This window comes from Vanellus vanellus, assembly GCF_965231255.1.
Source record: "Vanellus vanellus genome assembly, chromosome: 9".
NCBI lineage: Eukaryota > Metazoa > Chordata > Aves > Charadriiformes > Charadriidae > Vanellus > Vanellus vanellus.
The window spans coordinates 20,503,202-20,519,246 of NC_138914.1; the positions used below are offsets into that span (position 1 = coordinate 20,503,202).

At 37.8% G+C, this 16,045-nt stretch overlaps 1 protein-coding gene across 1 annotated transcript in view; it reads left to right on the forward strand.

The window, feature by feature from the left end:
• Positions 1-16,045, forward strand: part of DOCK3 (dedicator of cytokinesis 3) — a gene marked incomplete at both ends in the record, with an annotated part of 218,058 nt that overhangs the window by 171,626 nt on the left and 30,387 nt on the right. Inside the window, 11 exon segments of the mRNA XM_082487547.1 lie at positions 2,011-2,105; positions 3,675-3,750; positions 4,684-4,784; positions 5,061-5,119; positions 7,336-7,484; positions 10,116-10,201; positions 12,094-12,120; positions 12,241-12,336; positions 14,088-14,148; positions 14,628-14,721; positions 15,347-15,495. Of these exon segments, the coding sequence (XP_082343673.1) occupies positions 2,011-2,105; positions 3,675-3,750; positions 4,684-4,784; positions 5,061-5,119; positions 7,336-7,484; positions 10,116-10,201; positions 12,094-12,120; positions 12,241-12,336; positions 14,088-14,148; positions 14,628-14,721; positions 15,347-15,495 (993 nt within the window).

A 16,045-nucleotide genomic window follows, 5' to 3' on the forward strand; every position in this document is an offset into this window, starting at 1 on the left:
ATCGTATTTGCCCAGAGAGGTTGTTGAGGCCCCATCCCTGGAGGTGTTCACGGCCAGGCTGGATGTGGCCTTGGGCAACCTGGTCTAGTGGGAAGCGTCCCTGTCTATGGCGGGGGGGTGGAACTCAATGATCTTCAAGGTCCTTTCCAACCTAAACCATTCTATGATTCTATTTTACTAAATGTTCAGCGTGCATTGGAGGTTTTTTACGAAGAGTGGTGATTTTATACCAAAAGAGAATTTCAAGCCTTTTGGGGGATTACAGATGTCTCTAGCAGATGAAATCTGTTTTGGGAAAGCAGTAACCTTACTGCTCCACTTGCTGCACGCTTCCCAGATTTATGAATATTAACTTACGTGATGGCTATTCCTGAACAGAAGGGGTTGGTCAGGCGTACAGATCTCTGGTGGCTCTTTTGCCACTGACATTTTGAAATGGCACATCTCAAAACAGCAGTAACCAACTTTTTATCTCAGCTTCCACAGGAAAGAGGAGTATCTCTGGCAACAGTCTGTTTAAAAGGCAGAATAATTTCATAAATAATGACAAGATTTTATATAAAATGCTTTTGATTAGCATGGCACTCAATAAAATATGGACAATACAAAGAATGTAATTTGGCAGCAACTTATGTTGCCTTAACAAATGAGGTGGAGAAACAGTGAGATATCCTCTCTCAATAGGCTTTCGGCTTCTAAATATTTCATGTGCATATAGAGAAGCTGAATAAATCAGGGAGATAAATTTGGGATGATGGAATTCTTACCTCTAGGTTGCAGGGTTCAATGTATCTCAGGTTGATAGTTGTCTGAGAGTGCTGCCTTTCAGATAACTTTTGAATTGCTCATAGGAAAATTACTCGGTATGTTAATTCATATTAATTTTTAATAGATATTTTTCAAAGGTGTCTAAACTGTAGTTCTCATGTCAGACCAGTGAAAAAGTTTGTCATTGAACGGAAATGTGTCTTTACACCCATAAGAACAAACACTGTTATATCTCTGACAATCTAAGGATATGTTCAGGAGTGTCACAGAGGCTGAAGATTTTTATACCCAACTTTTTTTCCAACTATCAGTTGACCTAATAAAATATATTACTTTTTTTCCTTCAAATCTTGCTGTAATAATATTTCCAACACTTTTTCTTGGATGGAAAGGCATTATGTTCACTTACCATTGTTAACATCTCGGCAAAAATGGGACCAGAAGTCAAGGAGCTTCTGATGTAGCTCTGTTACACCAAGATATTAACCTTCCCCTCTCCCTTCCCCAAATTTAGGGCATAACGGGAGGACAGTTTTGAAGAGACCTTCCACTGCCACTTTCTGTGCTATCTTCATTTTGTGTACAAAACAATAAAATCATAGTTTGCAAGGCGTGTTTTATCCTCCCCGTTGTTCTTTGTAGATGTAGAGGTGCAGGTAGTCAAAATACAGAAATGTCTTCAGGTTTGGGGAATTTTTTGGAAAGCAAATACCCAGCTTGAATCTGTTTAAGAGATCTTTTCTGCTGCATATTGCCAGAAATAGGCTTTTCCTGTTATTATTTTTAAAAGCATATGTAGGAGTTTTATTGGGTTTGAACGTGTGGGTTTTTCTCAAATTTGTGACTTAAGTGTAAAGAAGTTTGGACAGATACATTAATTAATTGAATGCATAAATAAATTATGATTCCAGTGTATCTGAAAATAGCTGCAAATTGGTACCGGAACTCTAGATGATAATATGAGAAGTTATATACAGTTATGCACATAAGGAAGTTTTTCATCTCACTGTTCAAAAGATTTAAAAGACAGATGCAACTTGTTTAGTACGTATTAGATGCATACAAAATTAATAGAGCCATATCCCAATAGATGTTGTTTCCATGTTTTCAGGCAAATGGCCTAGTGACACAAAGCTCAAGTGGAGCACACTTGGCTTAACTGTCTTTCTTACAATCAAGAAAACAGATTAATCTGCAGCTGCTGGTGATTTTTTTAAATATTTTTTTTCCTCTATGTGACAGGAGTTCCTCCTGAAGATTTTCTGTGTATTTCGGAACCTGATGAAAATGAGTGTCTTTCCTCGAGACTGGATGGTGATGAGGTTGCTCACCAGCAAGTAAGTAGAGAAGCAGGTATAAACTGTTGACATTCTATATCAGAATTTCTTCTCCTCAGCTAGGCAGTTAAAACCTGTGATGCAGTGTGTTTCATCAGACCAAGATGCGGTGATCAACAGGAATTTTGGAGTGCTCATCCTCATTCTACAGTTACTTTAGCACTCTGGACCGAACTGGGACTTCTGTATTCATTCTGTTTTCTTAAACTCTACTAGTATGCAGGGGTAGCAAAGAGTTAAATGTTTAAACCTAAAGCTGAAGTAGCTGCATCGAGGGTAAGAGTGGCACAGCAGCTAGTGTAACACTTGGCAAGGAAGAGCTGCCCACACCAAGTGGTATTAACTGGCGGGCCTCTCGGCTCCCTTCCTCAGTAAATTACTACGTTAATGTCTCTCTTCCCATAGAACCACTCCTTAGCCTACCTAGAAGGAGGACTCAGTTATTTCAGAAAAGGAGGAGCAGACCCTAGTGATGACACCAAGTGCATTACATACAGAGCTTTTCCTCAATTAAATTGTCATCTACCATTTTAATGCTCGATTTTATCTGATTTTCTTGCTTCTGATGGGTTAAGCACTATGCTGTTTGGAATGGCAGCAGTGTGATGAACACAGGGTGGCTGGAATTATTTACTAGTTTCTTGTTTCTTTAGATAAACTAGCTATAGAATTACTACTGACTAACTGACAACTGGAGGGGTTCCCATTACAAGAGGATACCATGGCAGTTTTTCTAAAGGCTGTTCAGCTGAGCTGTATGCTCTGTGAGTTCACAGTGCTCATGAAAAGAGAAAGTGGATTGAAGTATTTCAAATGCAAATATTAAATGAAGATCTGTAAGAAAAGAAAAATCCACCTGCAAAGAGTAGTCCCCTCAGATGCTGTAGGTTACCTAGTTCCCTTTGGCACGGTTATGCTGTAAACCCGACAGGTATGTTTAGCAGTGGTACTGGAAGTGTTGCTTTCATGTGAATTAGAGATGTGCTGTTTCTTTTGATGCTTTTGTTGCCTTATCTATATGCTATTTATTAATTCCTGAATTCATCACGTGCCTGGGTTGCCTTTCACTAAGGTGTGTTTAGCCACCGACAAAAAATACCAGGGAATCCAGAATTGGCAGAATACTCACGAATACATTGAGTTGAAGTGTGAGCCACATAAAGGACCACTGTATAGCCAAGAACAAAAACAGCTTAAACTTTTTGAGTTGCTCTTCTCTGAGAAAAAAATCTTTCTGCTTAAAATAGGAGAAAGATAACTGTATTCTTTCATTTCACTGGAGGTAATAAGGCCCAACCATACAAAATATACAGGATTTTAAATGCTCCTGTGTCAATCCCAGAAGTTACAATAATGATGAAAATTCCTAATCTTGTGTCACTTAGTACAAACTGTTTATTAAAACACAGAAAGATAGGTGACCTCAATGCAAATCTAGCAGTGATTGCATGAAGAATGCCCATCTCTGTATGTACAGTAAAATCAGCACCACAAACCACTGTAATATGTTATACTCCACATTCAACTGTTCTTTTTTTGTTTTCTTTTTTTGTTTGTTTTTGACTGCAGTATCATAGTTACAACAGTTCAGTACCTGTCTTCTGCACTGCATAAGAATTTCACGGAAACGGACTTTGATTTTAAAGTAAGAATTGATACCGAGAAAATGTTATGACATCTTTTTAAGCTAACAGTAACAAAGGAACAAGAGCTGTTCTCTACATTAGTTAATTTATTTGCAGCATTTATTTGAGTATCTGTGAGGAAGATGGCCTAACTGATAAAAGTCAGGAATGTGAATCTGCTGTGGAATTGAGGGGAAGCAGAAGAGATAGGCTGATATCAAATCAAGAGAATTGAGCCCTTCATAAAGGAAACAAGTATCTTCATAAGCAGTGGAGCTAACGAAGCATGCTCTCTTAGAGATTCATGGCTAATAAGATGTAAACTCATGCAGTGTTTTTCCTGAAGTTGGGGCATTCTTGATCTTCCTCTCCCAGAGGCTCTCTTTCTGGTTGTTGACTTAAAACTTGTAGGAACGCAGTATCTTAGAGAGTGTTTTCCCTGTGTCTGGTGTTGTTGAAAATGGGCAACAAGTTCAGTGTCACTAAGGAAAAGCTGCCAGACACATACCTGGGCACATGTACACACAGCGTGATGGCATAAGCCTCGTATCTTTGGGAAAACTGACTAAATTATAGGGTTCTCATTTATGATAGAATGTAATCTCTGGGTTTTTTTGAGGGATAAAATCTGTTTAGCCTACAGGAAAAATACCTTAAAACTTTGCTGAAGTCACAAACTTTATTCATTTTTGAACTCTGGTGCTACGAGGAAAGCCCAGTGGCACTACAGTCTTGGGGATTTAATATTAGTTCCTACCAGGTTTTAAATTATCCATTGGTATCCTTAAGAGTTTAGTATCTCAGTAGTTAAAGATAGATATTGATTAAGTTACATCTTGATTACAAAAAGGAATGGTTTCATTCTATATTTAAAGGAACATTTGTCTTCCTACACTTGTTTAAAACTTACTCATTGGAGTGTAATGTTATAAAATTTCCTTCCTGTGTCATAGGTGTGGAACTCTTATTTCAGCCTGGCAGTTCTCTTTATAAACCAGCCAAGTCTCCAACTAGAAAATGCCACACCAGCTAAGAGGAAGAAGATTCTGGATAAGTAAGAACATGTTTTGTTGGGTTCCCAGCCTTTTCTGCCACCTCAAAAATTAGACTTCTTTTTCTGCCACAAGTACTTGTGATTTATTATGGAACTTGGGATGTGGAGATGCTTAGGAAATAAACAAGTAGATGTCCTGATACAGTGTTCAGTGATTAGCTGAGTTGTTTGATATTCTTACGTTGACTTAAATGTGAATTTGATATTATTTTTTTTAACATCACCACCTTGCGGGTTTTTGTTCCACTAGGCAGTTGTCTATCTCCTGTCTTTCAGATATGGCGATATGAGAGTGATGATGGCGTACGAGCTCTTCAGCATGTGGCAGAACCTGGGTATGTCTTTTCATTCTCTGCCCTAACAACCAAAGCCAAAGTAACCCCAGATTTCTGTTGCTTTTTTTTTTTTAGCATCATAGAATACTTAGCTTCTCTTAAGACTTGTAAAACCAGGAAGCGCTTCTCTTCTGCACTGTCTCATCATACTTTTTTATTTGAGATAATACATTCCTATGTATTTGAATGCTTTCTTCTCAAACGTGGCAGTGGCAGGTTTGGGTTGTTTTGACACATCAGTGACAGTCTTTATGTATTTGCAAATATAAAATCAGCTTTTTCCCATCCCTCCAACTGTGCTGCAGTCAGGTTCATACGGAGATACACTGTTACTCTCTGACTTTTGTCTGATCCATGGCAGTAAAGCAGAAATTTAATTTTTCACAGCTGCAACCAACTTCATAATTTTGTAGATGATTCAAAAGCCAAAATTGTCATGATGCAACATTATAGCTGTGTTTGATAATAAAGCCCAGATGCAGCATACAGCAAAGTTCTATTTGGTGTCTTCAAGTACTGGTATGCATAACAAATTCTATGTTACTACTTTACAAATTAAAAAAAAAATTAAAAACTAAACAAAAAAAAAAAACTCACAAAAGCCCTGTCTACAATAATGCAATAGTTGTGATAAAATTTCAACTTCTGCAATTCATTTGACCTTTGTCTATATACATGGATTAAGAAATTAAGCATGTTACAAGATGGGGAAAAACACATCTCACCACAGGTCTCAAAAGGTAAATGGAGAATTTTCATCTAGGACCTCTGCTTTTAGAGGTGTTCTGCAGCAGTCTTGGGTTTAGGTAATTCAGGATTTTATTAATAGAAGAGCCAAATAACATTGGTACTGCATCACAGCAAGTCCAGCTAGGTCAGTATCCTGTCTCCATCAAGGACCAAAAATGAATACCTATGGAGATTTTTGAGGACAAAGGAAGGATGTAGTATTCCAGAGGAAAATAAAAAGTGTTTGCTGATAGAGATTGCAAATGATACAAGGTTCTAAGAACAGGGAAATCATTAAGAGGGCAAAGGAATGATACAAATCAGGTTGGATAACCTGATAATGTGGCTGCAAGCAATATATTAAAAAAGCCAAATATGAGCATTTTAAATGTAGGAATATAGGTAAGAGTGCTGGTCAAGAAAACAGAGACTACAAATGTATCATGCTGATAATCATCTGAATGGCCATGAGTGAAATGCCATGAGTAAAAAAAACACCATAGTCTTGGAGAAAATCTGTCAGAATCTTGAGTAAGAGAAGAGGGAGGATGTTGCTGCCACAGGTTTTTCATAAGTGCACGTGACTCTAGAATAGTCTGCCCGGCCCTGCCTTCTACAGCTCAAAAAACAAACAAAAACAAAGACAAGTTGGACAGGGTTCAGAGAACAGTCAGGAAGATGACTACAGAAGTAAGAAAATGCCTTATTATAAAATACTGAATAAGCCTGACCCATCTTGCACAACTAAGATGATAGAGCCAGACTTGATCATAGTTTTAAAGCATCTGTGTGGAGAATAGAAGGCTCTCCAATATAACAGAGACCAAATAACCAGAAAATGATGCTAGACAAATTCAAATGAGAAGTGAGAAGGCTGTTATGGATACGTAGGTACAGATATTTATCATTTAACATTATTCCAAATATGGCTATTTTGATTTATTCTCTGCGACTGCACAGTGAGCATGGCACAGAAGAGTTTGTTAGCTAAATGCCTTGGGTTTCTGTTCCTGAGAAGCAATGCAATTTGGTCCTAATTCAAGGTCAGTTATGAAATTGAGACTTCCATAATACTGAGGATAAAGAGGTCTGTAGTTCTTTGAAATCTAAATATGTCCTATTAAATACCATTGTTCTCACCAGCCCTTTCAAAATCTTCATAAATTAGAAGTATCCGTGGCCTCTTTTCCCCCTAGTTAGTATGTTTTAGATTGGTTATTTTTAACAGTTTTAATTCCTTTGCAAGTAAAATTCACTGATAAGTTTTGCTGAAGGTTTTCACAGTGAAATTGAAAATTCTCTTAGAGACTTTGCAAGGAATGGTGTAAAGTAAATACTGGTTTTCCAGTCCTTTCAGGCAAAAAATGTGTTTGATTTTCTAATGCTCATGCCTATTATGTTGTGTATGTCATTGCAGGGGTTCCCCATTTTCTCAGTGAAATGTAACGAAGGCTTTTCTTTAATTACAGTTGCTTTGTGTTGTACAGGTGAGCATAAGATTCACTTTATTCCGGGAATGATTGGCCCCTTTCTTGGTGTTACACTTGTTCCACAACCAGAAGTCCGGAATATTATGATCCCTATCTTCCATGACATGATGGACTGGGAGCAGAGAAAGAATGGCAACTTCAAACAGGTGAAGTCACTTCCCAAGCATTTGTGGTATTCTGGTATTCTTTTTCTTGCTCTCTCTATCTGCAGTGTCCAGCTGGAAGCAAGGAGTTTGTATCTGTTGATTTGTTTGTGATTGTGCAGAAGGTGTTGTCATGTAAATATATAAAAATAGAAAATTTGCAGCGTAATTCACCAAACTACTACAAGATTCCCAAGATTATTTAAACGGTGCACTGTGCAGCAGGCTACATTTCCCATGAACATAGAGAAGAGGAGCAAAGTGCTCATCGCATTGGAGATGAGGAAAAGAATTTTTAGAAGTGGGCTCTCACTGCTCTCACTTAGATTATTAGTCAGTCATTAAATGTGTCAATCCAAGAAGCAAAAATGGAGATGTAAAGATTTAGCCAGTATTTGTGAAAATACTTCGCTTCTCTGTCTTCAATTTCCAGCTAGAAAGTGGTATTGTATAATTATTTAATTATACCATGCTTTGAAACAGACTTTGTGGCTATATATTCTTTAAGAAATTGTAGCAGCTCTCCTGGAATGGTTATGCCCAACAACAGTTCTGTAGTTTCCACCTGCTGTGAGCTCTGATTGCAAAACAGGGAGAGGAGTCTCCATCATTTTTTGCCCAGTCATGGTCAGAGAATTGCTTAAATTTGCCACTGCAAAACAGATCCCTCAAGTGCAAAGTATTAATAATGAAGGATCGGTTTGGACTGGATCCTCAGATGGCAGTGCTTCATTGTCATTGTGTTTGGGGCAATACTGGGGGCAAGTATCTGCAGATAAGTGCTCTGAAGTAGTAACTCCTTTTATTTAAGTCATCAAAATTCACGTGATTATTTATTATACACAGTCTCATTAAAATGCCAGATCTAATCTATTGAGAATAACGGACCTCTTCTATAACCTGACCTATTAAAGGCTGTGTGGAAAAGTATTACCAGGAGCTTATGTTTTTCTTCCTCTTCAACTCCCTTGATTATTACTGTTATTATGATTACTATTTTTATTACAGTAGCATTACTACTATTATTATTATTTCAGTAGCTTTTGATCACCGTCCTCTTTTTGCTTAACAATAAGCATAACAATAGAACAGTCCCTGCTCTGGCATTTACAGTTATAAGTACCTAAGGTCATCTTAAGTTTCCTTATCTGTTTATACTTTCTGTATCAAGAAGAACTCTTCATAATCTTCATCTGATTTTTATACTCGCTAATGTATTCTAAACTAGACCTCCAAGAATATTTCTTAAATTACCTGTGGAGCAAATTTCCACACTGTTTTATGAAGTATGTTTCATAACTGTCTAAGATTAAAGACAGAATAATCATCTGTACTAGTGAGATTGAAATAAATAGTTAAACAGCGCAAAACCTTGTTAACATTAGCTGCTGGAACCAGGACGTTATTTGTTGTCCAGTGTAATGCTAAACAGCTGGACAGATGCATTACTGACTGCTGTAAAGTCACTGTAGATCACAAGCAAAGAGGGAGTAGGGTTTTTTTAATTTTGAACTTCTCTTTGCTTTTTGAATAAAGTTGGTTGTCAGAAAACACGGGAATCCTGGAAATTCATTTTGAAGCCCTTTTTTATTTTCTTCAATAGCTCATGTTTTAACAAGGTTATTTTTTCAGTGATACTGGGTAACAATGCAGTCTGATTCATGGACTAAATCAGGTCTCCCTTTAATGCTTTCAGCAACAAGAGCACCAATTCCATTTGTGTGCCACTGGGTGATTTGCTTTTTCTTCTCATCTTTACTTCCTTTGCAATTTGGCAGCTGAAAAACACAGAGAAACTCAAACTATGCTTGTCTTTAAATAAAAACAAGCCATATTTTCACAGATGCTTCAACCTTTAGGAACCTTTGTCCTCATTAGTACTGACAGTACATTTTCTACAAGATTTCCAAGGCTACTTAATTTTTTTTTTTGTTTAATGTTAGATACATTGATTTCTGCACTTGAATCAACTTTATGGGGATATCTGACATCAAACTTGATAATAGGACATATTAGACTGGGGAGGAAACAAATGCATACTCAAAAACCTTTGTAGGGGAAGAGAAATGTAATGATACTGTTGTGGCCCTTTATATAGGTATGAAAAGAAAACACGTAATATAATCAGAGAGAGCCTTGACAAAACTGGGTTTAATGAACAAATAATCTTGCAATGTAACGAAGCCTGGATGGTTGGAAATCTATTACCTACCAGCAGAACCATCACAGCAGACCAGTGGCGATCACGCTGTGAATTAGTTTCTCTGCATGGATATCTCTGCAGTACAGGATATAGTTTATCTGGTATACCGGTTCACAGAAAGTGTGTCGGAGTGATTTATTTGATAAGAGAATAACTGTCAGAAATTCCTGTGAAAAAGTGTTACCTCCCCTGAGATGTTAATTTAGGCCCTGATAAGCAAAAAGATAATTTAGTTTTAGTCCTCCTGTTTCACTGAAAAAATTATAAAATTGTGTACATTTAACTGAGCCACAGGGAAATAAATCACTCGCCCACAGAACTGGGCAACCCCAGTGCATGAGAAATAAAATATTCTTCCAGTCTTCCTAGTGGCTGGAGCTCTTGTCTTCTACATGAACAGCTGATTTGTAACCAATCACTTCCTCACCCAGGTGGAAGCTGAGCTGATCGATAAGCTGGACAGCCTGGTATCCGAAGGAAAAGGTGATGAGAACTACAGGGAACTCTTCAGCCTGCTGTAAGCCATGCCAGTTTCTGCTCACTCTGTGTTGTGCAGGGTCACTGGAAGAGTGGGAGTAGCAATCCGTGCAGCTGCAGCCACAGTGCTCATCTGCTGAGAAAGCAGTAAAGGGCTTTCTGGCAGTTTTACGTGACATGGCTCAGTGAAATAGAAATACGTTACCCTAATTCTGAAAATAATACAAAAACCTGAATTCTTCTTTGTCTTCTTTCTGTGAAATCTAATACAAGGCTGCACAGGTAAATAGTAACCATCCTGCCATCAAAAACTGATCTGCTAGAGGAGCCAGTGCCTTTCTTCTTACATGGCAGTAAGTGAACTCGTGGCCTTAGGGTTGTTTAGAGAAACAGTGTACTATCTAGCAAGTCAGGTCTCGTTAGAGCAAAAGAGATCTTCCTCAGCATTTTCCTTCTGCTTCTTCTACTTTTTGAAGGTCGTGTTTTGTTCGGCTCAACAGTTGCAAGTTACTTCCTCCAGAGTTCATCATGACCCTGTGTTTCCACTCCCTTTCACACCAAAAATCCACTAACTCATAAGGATAACTTAAAGATTTTACATCTGACTTTCCACTTAGTTATTTTTAATTACTGACCTGCCTCCAAATTTCACTTCCAGTGATCCTAGTTTATTTCAAAAGGACTTATTTTGAATTCTGAGAGTCCAAAGCAGCTAACCCTAAATCTTGCAGTATTTCTGTGAGCCACAAAGATCATTAGCAGAATTTTAGCCATATGTTCCAGGCAATTTTATGTGTCCCCCCCATAGCATGCTGGCAGTTTGAGGCATAAACCTTTGTTTTGCTAGAACCAATGCTCGTGTTTCTGAATTTACAATTGCACATTCATTCATTCTCAAGATAGATAAGCCTGCCCATCCTGTACACTTATCCTTAGGAAGTAAATGTATTTGGTTTCGATTTGTGCATATTCAGCCTTGGGAAATCTGGCACTTTATGTGTACTGATAACCTAAGTCTATTTCAGGGGTAAAGGAAATAAAGTATCTATCCTTTTTTTTATAAAATTCACCTGGCAAGAGGAATATTGTGCATTGCCTTTGCTCCAGTTGAAGACTTTTGTCTTCAAGGAATTCAAGGACTGTAGCTTGTTACTTATTCTTAGATGATAGAGATGGCATGAATTACCAGTAAACACAGCCTGGAAGTCCAACAACCTTGTAGGTTGTATTTGCTACTGACTTTTCTGAGAACAGCGTGAACTTTGAGGAAACAATTCCACAAAGTTAATAAATGCTGTGGGAAATAAACAGTTGATCCTGAATTTTTCTCTCTCAACTATACTGCTGAAATGTGCATTGGCTCCCTCCACTGGAAATTATTCCAGTACAGAAGATTTTGCCTCTTGTGAGGACATGTATGACACGCAACAGAATGTCTTTCCTCTTGCAGTATAAAAGTGGCACGTTCTTTGACTGGAGATCCAGTATCAGAAAAACAGCATGTAAATTTGCGTTCTTTTTTCACTTTTTAAATATGATTTTCAGTGTTCTCACTCTTGCCTTCTCTTACCCTTCCAGTTGTCTCAGTGAGATGCTCCCTGTGTTGTCTGGTTTGCTGAGAAGGAAAAGATTGCCTTTATTTAGTTAGTTTAAATAAATTGTGATTCAATGTTGCTTGGTTCATTGCTGATTAGAGACAAAAAATTATGTAGGGATGAGCAAAGAAGAGGTATTTGCATCATTAGGTTTAGACTCCCTTCCAACTTCTGACTGCTGTTAGCAGTATTTAAGCTACAGGTAATAATGTGGGAATCAGGAGTTGCCAGGAGCGTTGCTCTTTTTCATAGACTTTCAATGGCAATGTGAAGCTATTTTTCCTTCTCCTGTCAATTCTGTAATTTCCTTGTCTTTGCTTCATGCTGCCTGGAGTAGAACCCAGCTCTTTGGGCCTTATCCCAGGTAAGATAGTAATTCTATGAATTTGTTTTATGAGAGAGAAACAAAGTTGTCTGCAGCTGCCTGCATGCACTGCACTATTTCCCTGGATTCCTCATGTGCTGTCTTTTCATCCCCAAACAGTTTGCTGGAGAAGATTGAGCAGGAAACGTGGCGAGAGACTGGAATCTCTTTTGTTACATCAGTTACTCGTCTCATGGAGCGTCTGCTTGACTATAGGTATCTGGCAACAACAGTACTACATTCTAAGTTTACGAAGTTTGTAAAGAGGTAGTATCAAATGTCTTTTCTGTGGGGTATTTTTGTATTGTTTATCAAGCTGCAGGCTTCTCTGATGCAAGCATTATGTAAGCAAGCCCAACTCGTTGCTGCTGGGGTCTGAGCAAAGATCCTAAGTCCGCATCTCTAGAGCCCAATTCTCATTCTTGTACGCTCGTTCCTGATAATAGCAAAGATAAAGACGTTTTTTAATTCGTAGTTTTGTACTAATGTTTATCCGGGTTGCTAAATGATTAATTCCTTCTGTCATTGAAATGATCTCGCTTAATTCAGAAAAATAGATGCTAAATGCAAGAATGATCTCAAATGCCTCGCTGCACCAACCTGTGCTGAATGCCTCATCTAGACCTGCAGGGCTCATGTGAGCAAGACTCCACTATAAATTAGGCATCTTTTGGTTAGTTTTAGACTGAAGTTTGCAGGACTGTTGTCTCAATACAGCTGAGCTTTGACTCACAAGAGAATATTTTAACTTCACACACACACACACACACACACACACACACACACTTGGAGTTGTTTTTATGGAGTGACAGACAATTTGAAACTATATAGAACTGCCCCAAATATTTCTATCTTTAACCAACTGACAAGAGTTCAAATAATTTTTGCTGCTGCTCATTACAGGTGAAAACCTGTGACTAAGGCTGGGTATTTTGCAATCCCAAATCCTTTTCTGTGCTTTTTAGTTTCTTTTTGTTATCCTTACCAGTTTGATCCAATCTCCTGTTTCTTTCCTGACACAGCTACTGTACAGCTACTATGTGATACCGGCTATCTGAGACACTTCTAAGGACAATGCTGATTTTTTTTTTTTTTTTTCTCCAAATGAAATTTGCTATCAACACAACTTTGATACACAGATACACATTTCCATGCCTAATGAAGGAACAGATACCAGGTTTTAATTGGTTTTTTGTTTGGTTTTTTTTTTTTTTTTTTTATGCACAGCAGATATTTTTTCATTCCCAGAACAGAACGGGGAACTGCATCAGAATTTGGAAACACACAGGCTTGGAGTCCAGCTGCCACTGAGCTCACACAGCAGTTCCCAAGGCAGTTTGCTGTGTCACTGCTTTAAAAATTTTACCTCTTGACAAATTAACAAATGAATGTGACTTTTTCAATTTAAGATCAGTGATTTCTGAAGCCTTTAACTTTTTGTACTGCTTGGATGGATATAATTTCTAAAATATTCCAGAAACTAAAGATACATTTTGTGATTTAACTTACCCATGAAAAAGTTAGTAATCTAGTCTAAATGCCTCAGGTTGTGTCTCTCAGTGTGCCGACAATACATTGGATATCTGAATTTATGAAAGCCAATCCAACTAGGAAACCATTAAACATTAACATCTGGATAAATAATAGTTTTTCACTTTTATAGTAGATACTTCATATCAGATGATTTTTGGCTACTATTGTCTGATTTTTGTTCAGATTCTTGTAAGAAATGAAGCAGCAGTCATTTCAGGTGCTTATTCTCAGATGCAGACATGTAAAAGGACACTCAGTTCTCATCATCTACACCATATTAGGGAAATTTTTCTTAGAGGAACTTTGTAAAATAAAGTATATGATTAACTGTTGTTTATGATCCAAGGAAACTCTGGAGGGTAAGACAGCTTCAAATTTATTTTAAAAGGACTTTCTGTGCAGGTATGTTTTTCAACATTGCTCTGCTTTCTTAGGGACTGCATGAAAGGAGATGAAACGGAAAACAAGAAAATTGGCTGCACTGTTAACCTTATGGTAAAGATGTTTTCTTTATCTCTGTGTGATAACTGTGAAATGTTGTCGAAACTGGGATGGGAAAGGTTGGGCTAGGAATCTGTGTCAGGCAAGTGTAGCTTCAGAATCCAAGCACTGGGATGACAGAACAGAACGACAGGGGTTGTGAGCATCCCCTGGAGGTCTCTGGTCCAACACTCTGCTTAAAGCAGGGCCAAATAGGTCAGGTTCCTCAGAGCCTTGTCCAGCTAAATTCTGAGTATCCCTGTGACAGAGGTTCTACAACCTCTCTCGCCTTTTCTTTCAGCTTTTGACTACCTTTTTTTTGAAAAAAAATCATGACATGATAAAATTAGTGGGTTAAATCAGAGTGTATGTGAAAAGAATTCTTCCTTTTCTTTTATGCTAATAATGTATTGTCTTTTCAATACCTCTATATATACGCAGATGCTGCTGATTGTATTGAATGGTCTCAATAACAACTCTCTTTAATTTCACAGAATTTCTATAAATCTGAAATTAACAAGGAAGAGATGTACATCCGCTATATCCACAAGCTGTGTGACATGCACTTACAGGCTGAGAACTATACAGGTTAGAAAGACATCATATGGGGTCTGAAATCCTGGGGAAAGTTTGTAATTCTCCCAATGTTATACTCCAACATCTGAGTCGTTCTTTTGGAAAAAATCTGTATGAATAAGTTATGGCAGTTGGGAAGATAAGAAGCTGAGGTCCATCCCATTCCCTTAAGTGAAATAACATATGTCCATGCCCACACTACCATACCACTATTCTGTTATACCCCAAATTATACAAGGAAGACTGATCAAAAAAATCACAACAGTGGAATTGAAATTAGAGGAAGATTAAACTAGGATTATATTTCCTTGCACTGTAGTATTTAGGGAGCACATAGAAACTTGTATAAACTAATTCTGTGTTGTCCAATCTCTGTTTACAGCTGCAAGCCGCAAATCTAGTTACGTATCTGAATATCTGACTGTGCGTTTAAATCAAGTAGCTAGTACAAAGAAACTTGACAGATTTTTACCTAAAAATTATTTTAAGTAATTAAATAATTGAATGATCATCTAATACTTCACTTTTTTTCTGAAATTGTAAATCAGAAATTCCAGACCGTTTAAGAAACAGATCTAGTGACGTATCGGATGTCTGTTGTCGTTGACTCAATGTTCAATGATTGCATTTTCAACAGAGGCTGCATTTACTTTGCTTTTGTACTGTGAGTTGCTTCAGTGGGAAGACAGACCTCTGAGAGAGTTCCTGCATTATCCATCTCAGTCAGAGTGGCAACGTAAGGAAGGTCTGTGCCGTAAGATTATCCATTACTTCAACAAAGGGAAGGTATGCCAACTTCTTCTCTCTTCCAGCAGCTTCCTTCCCTTTTCCTGCCTGACCTAGGGCTTGCAAGCTCTCATCTAAGTTCAGTAGTCTGGAAGTAAATTTATATCAAAAGGTTTTATAACTTGACAAATTGCTTCTTGGCTCTCTGGATGAAAAAAAACAGATGGGAAAATGGATATGGGTGTTTTATTATGCATAACATTTGAACTAGTTTAGGTAGGCCAATAGGAAAAACACCAAACCACTTTTATACCTTTGAACCAAACTTTGAAACACCTGATATGGCAGAGAGCTCTATGAATGCCAGTTCCTTAGTTCTGGGGGGCGGGATTGCATTTTGTAGTTGTCTATGCAAATTGCTGTGTTATGACTCACTTAAGGACTTGTTTTGTTTCTAACCTATAGAAGTAAATGGCAGGCAATGCACTGTGGGAGTCCCTTCATTAAAAAAGATTTGGCTCTTTTCAGTGTCACTGTTATTTTAAAGTGGCTTTCAATTAAAGTGCAGTTTCATCCATTGCACAAGAAGAAAATCAGTGCTTTTCAATTT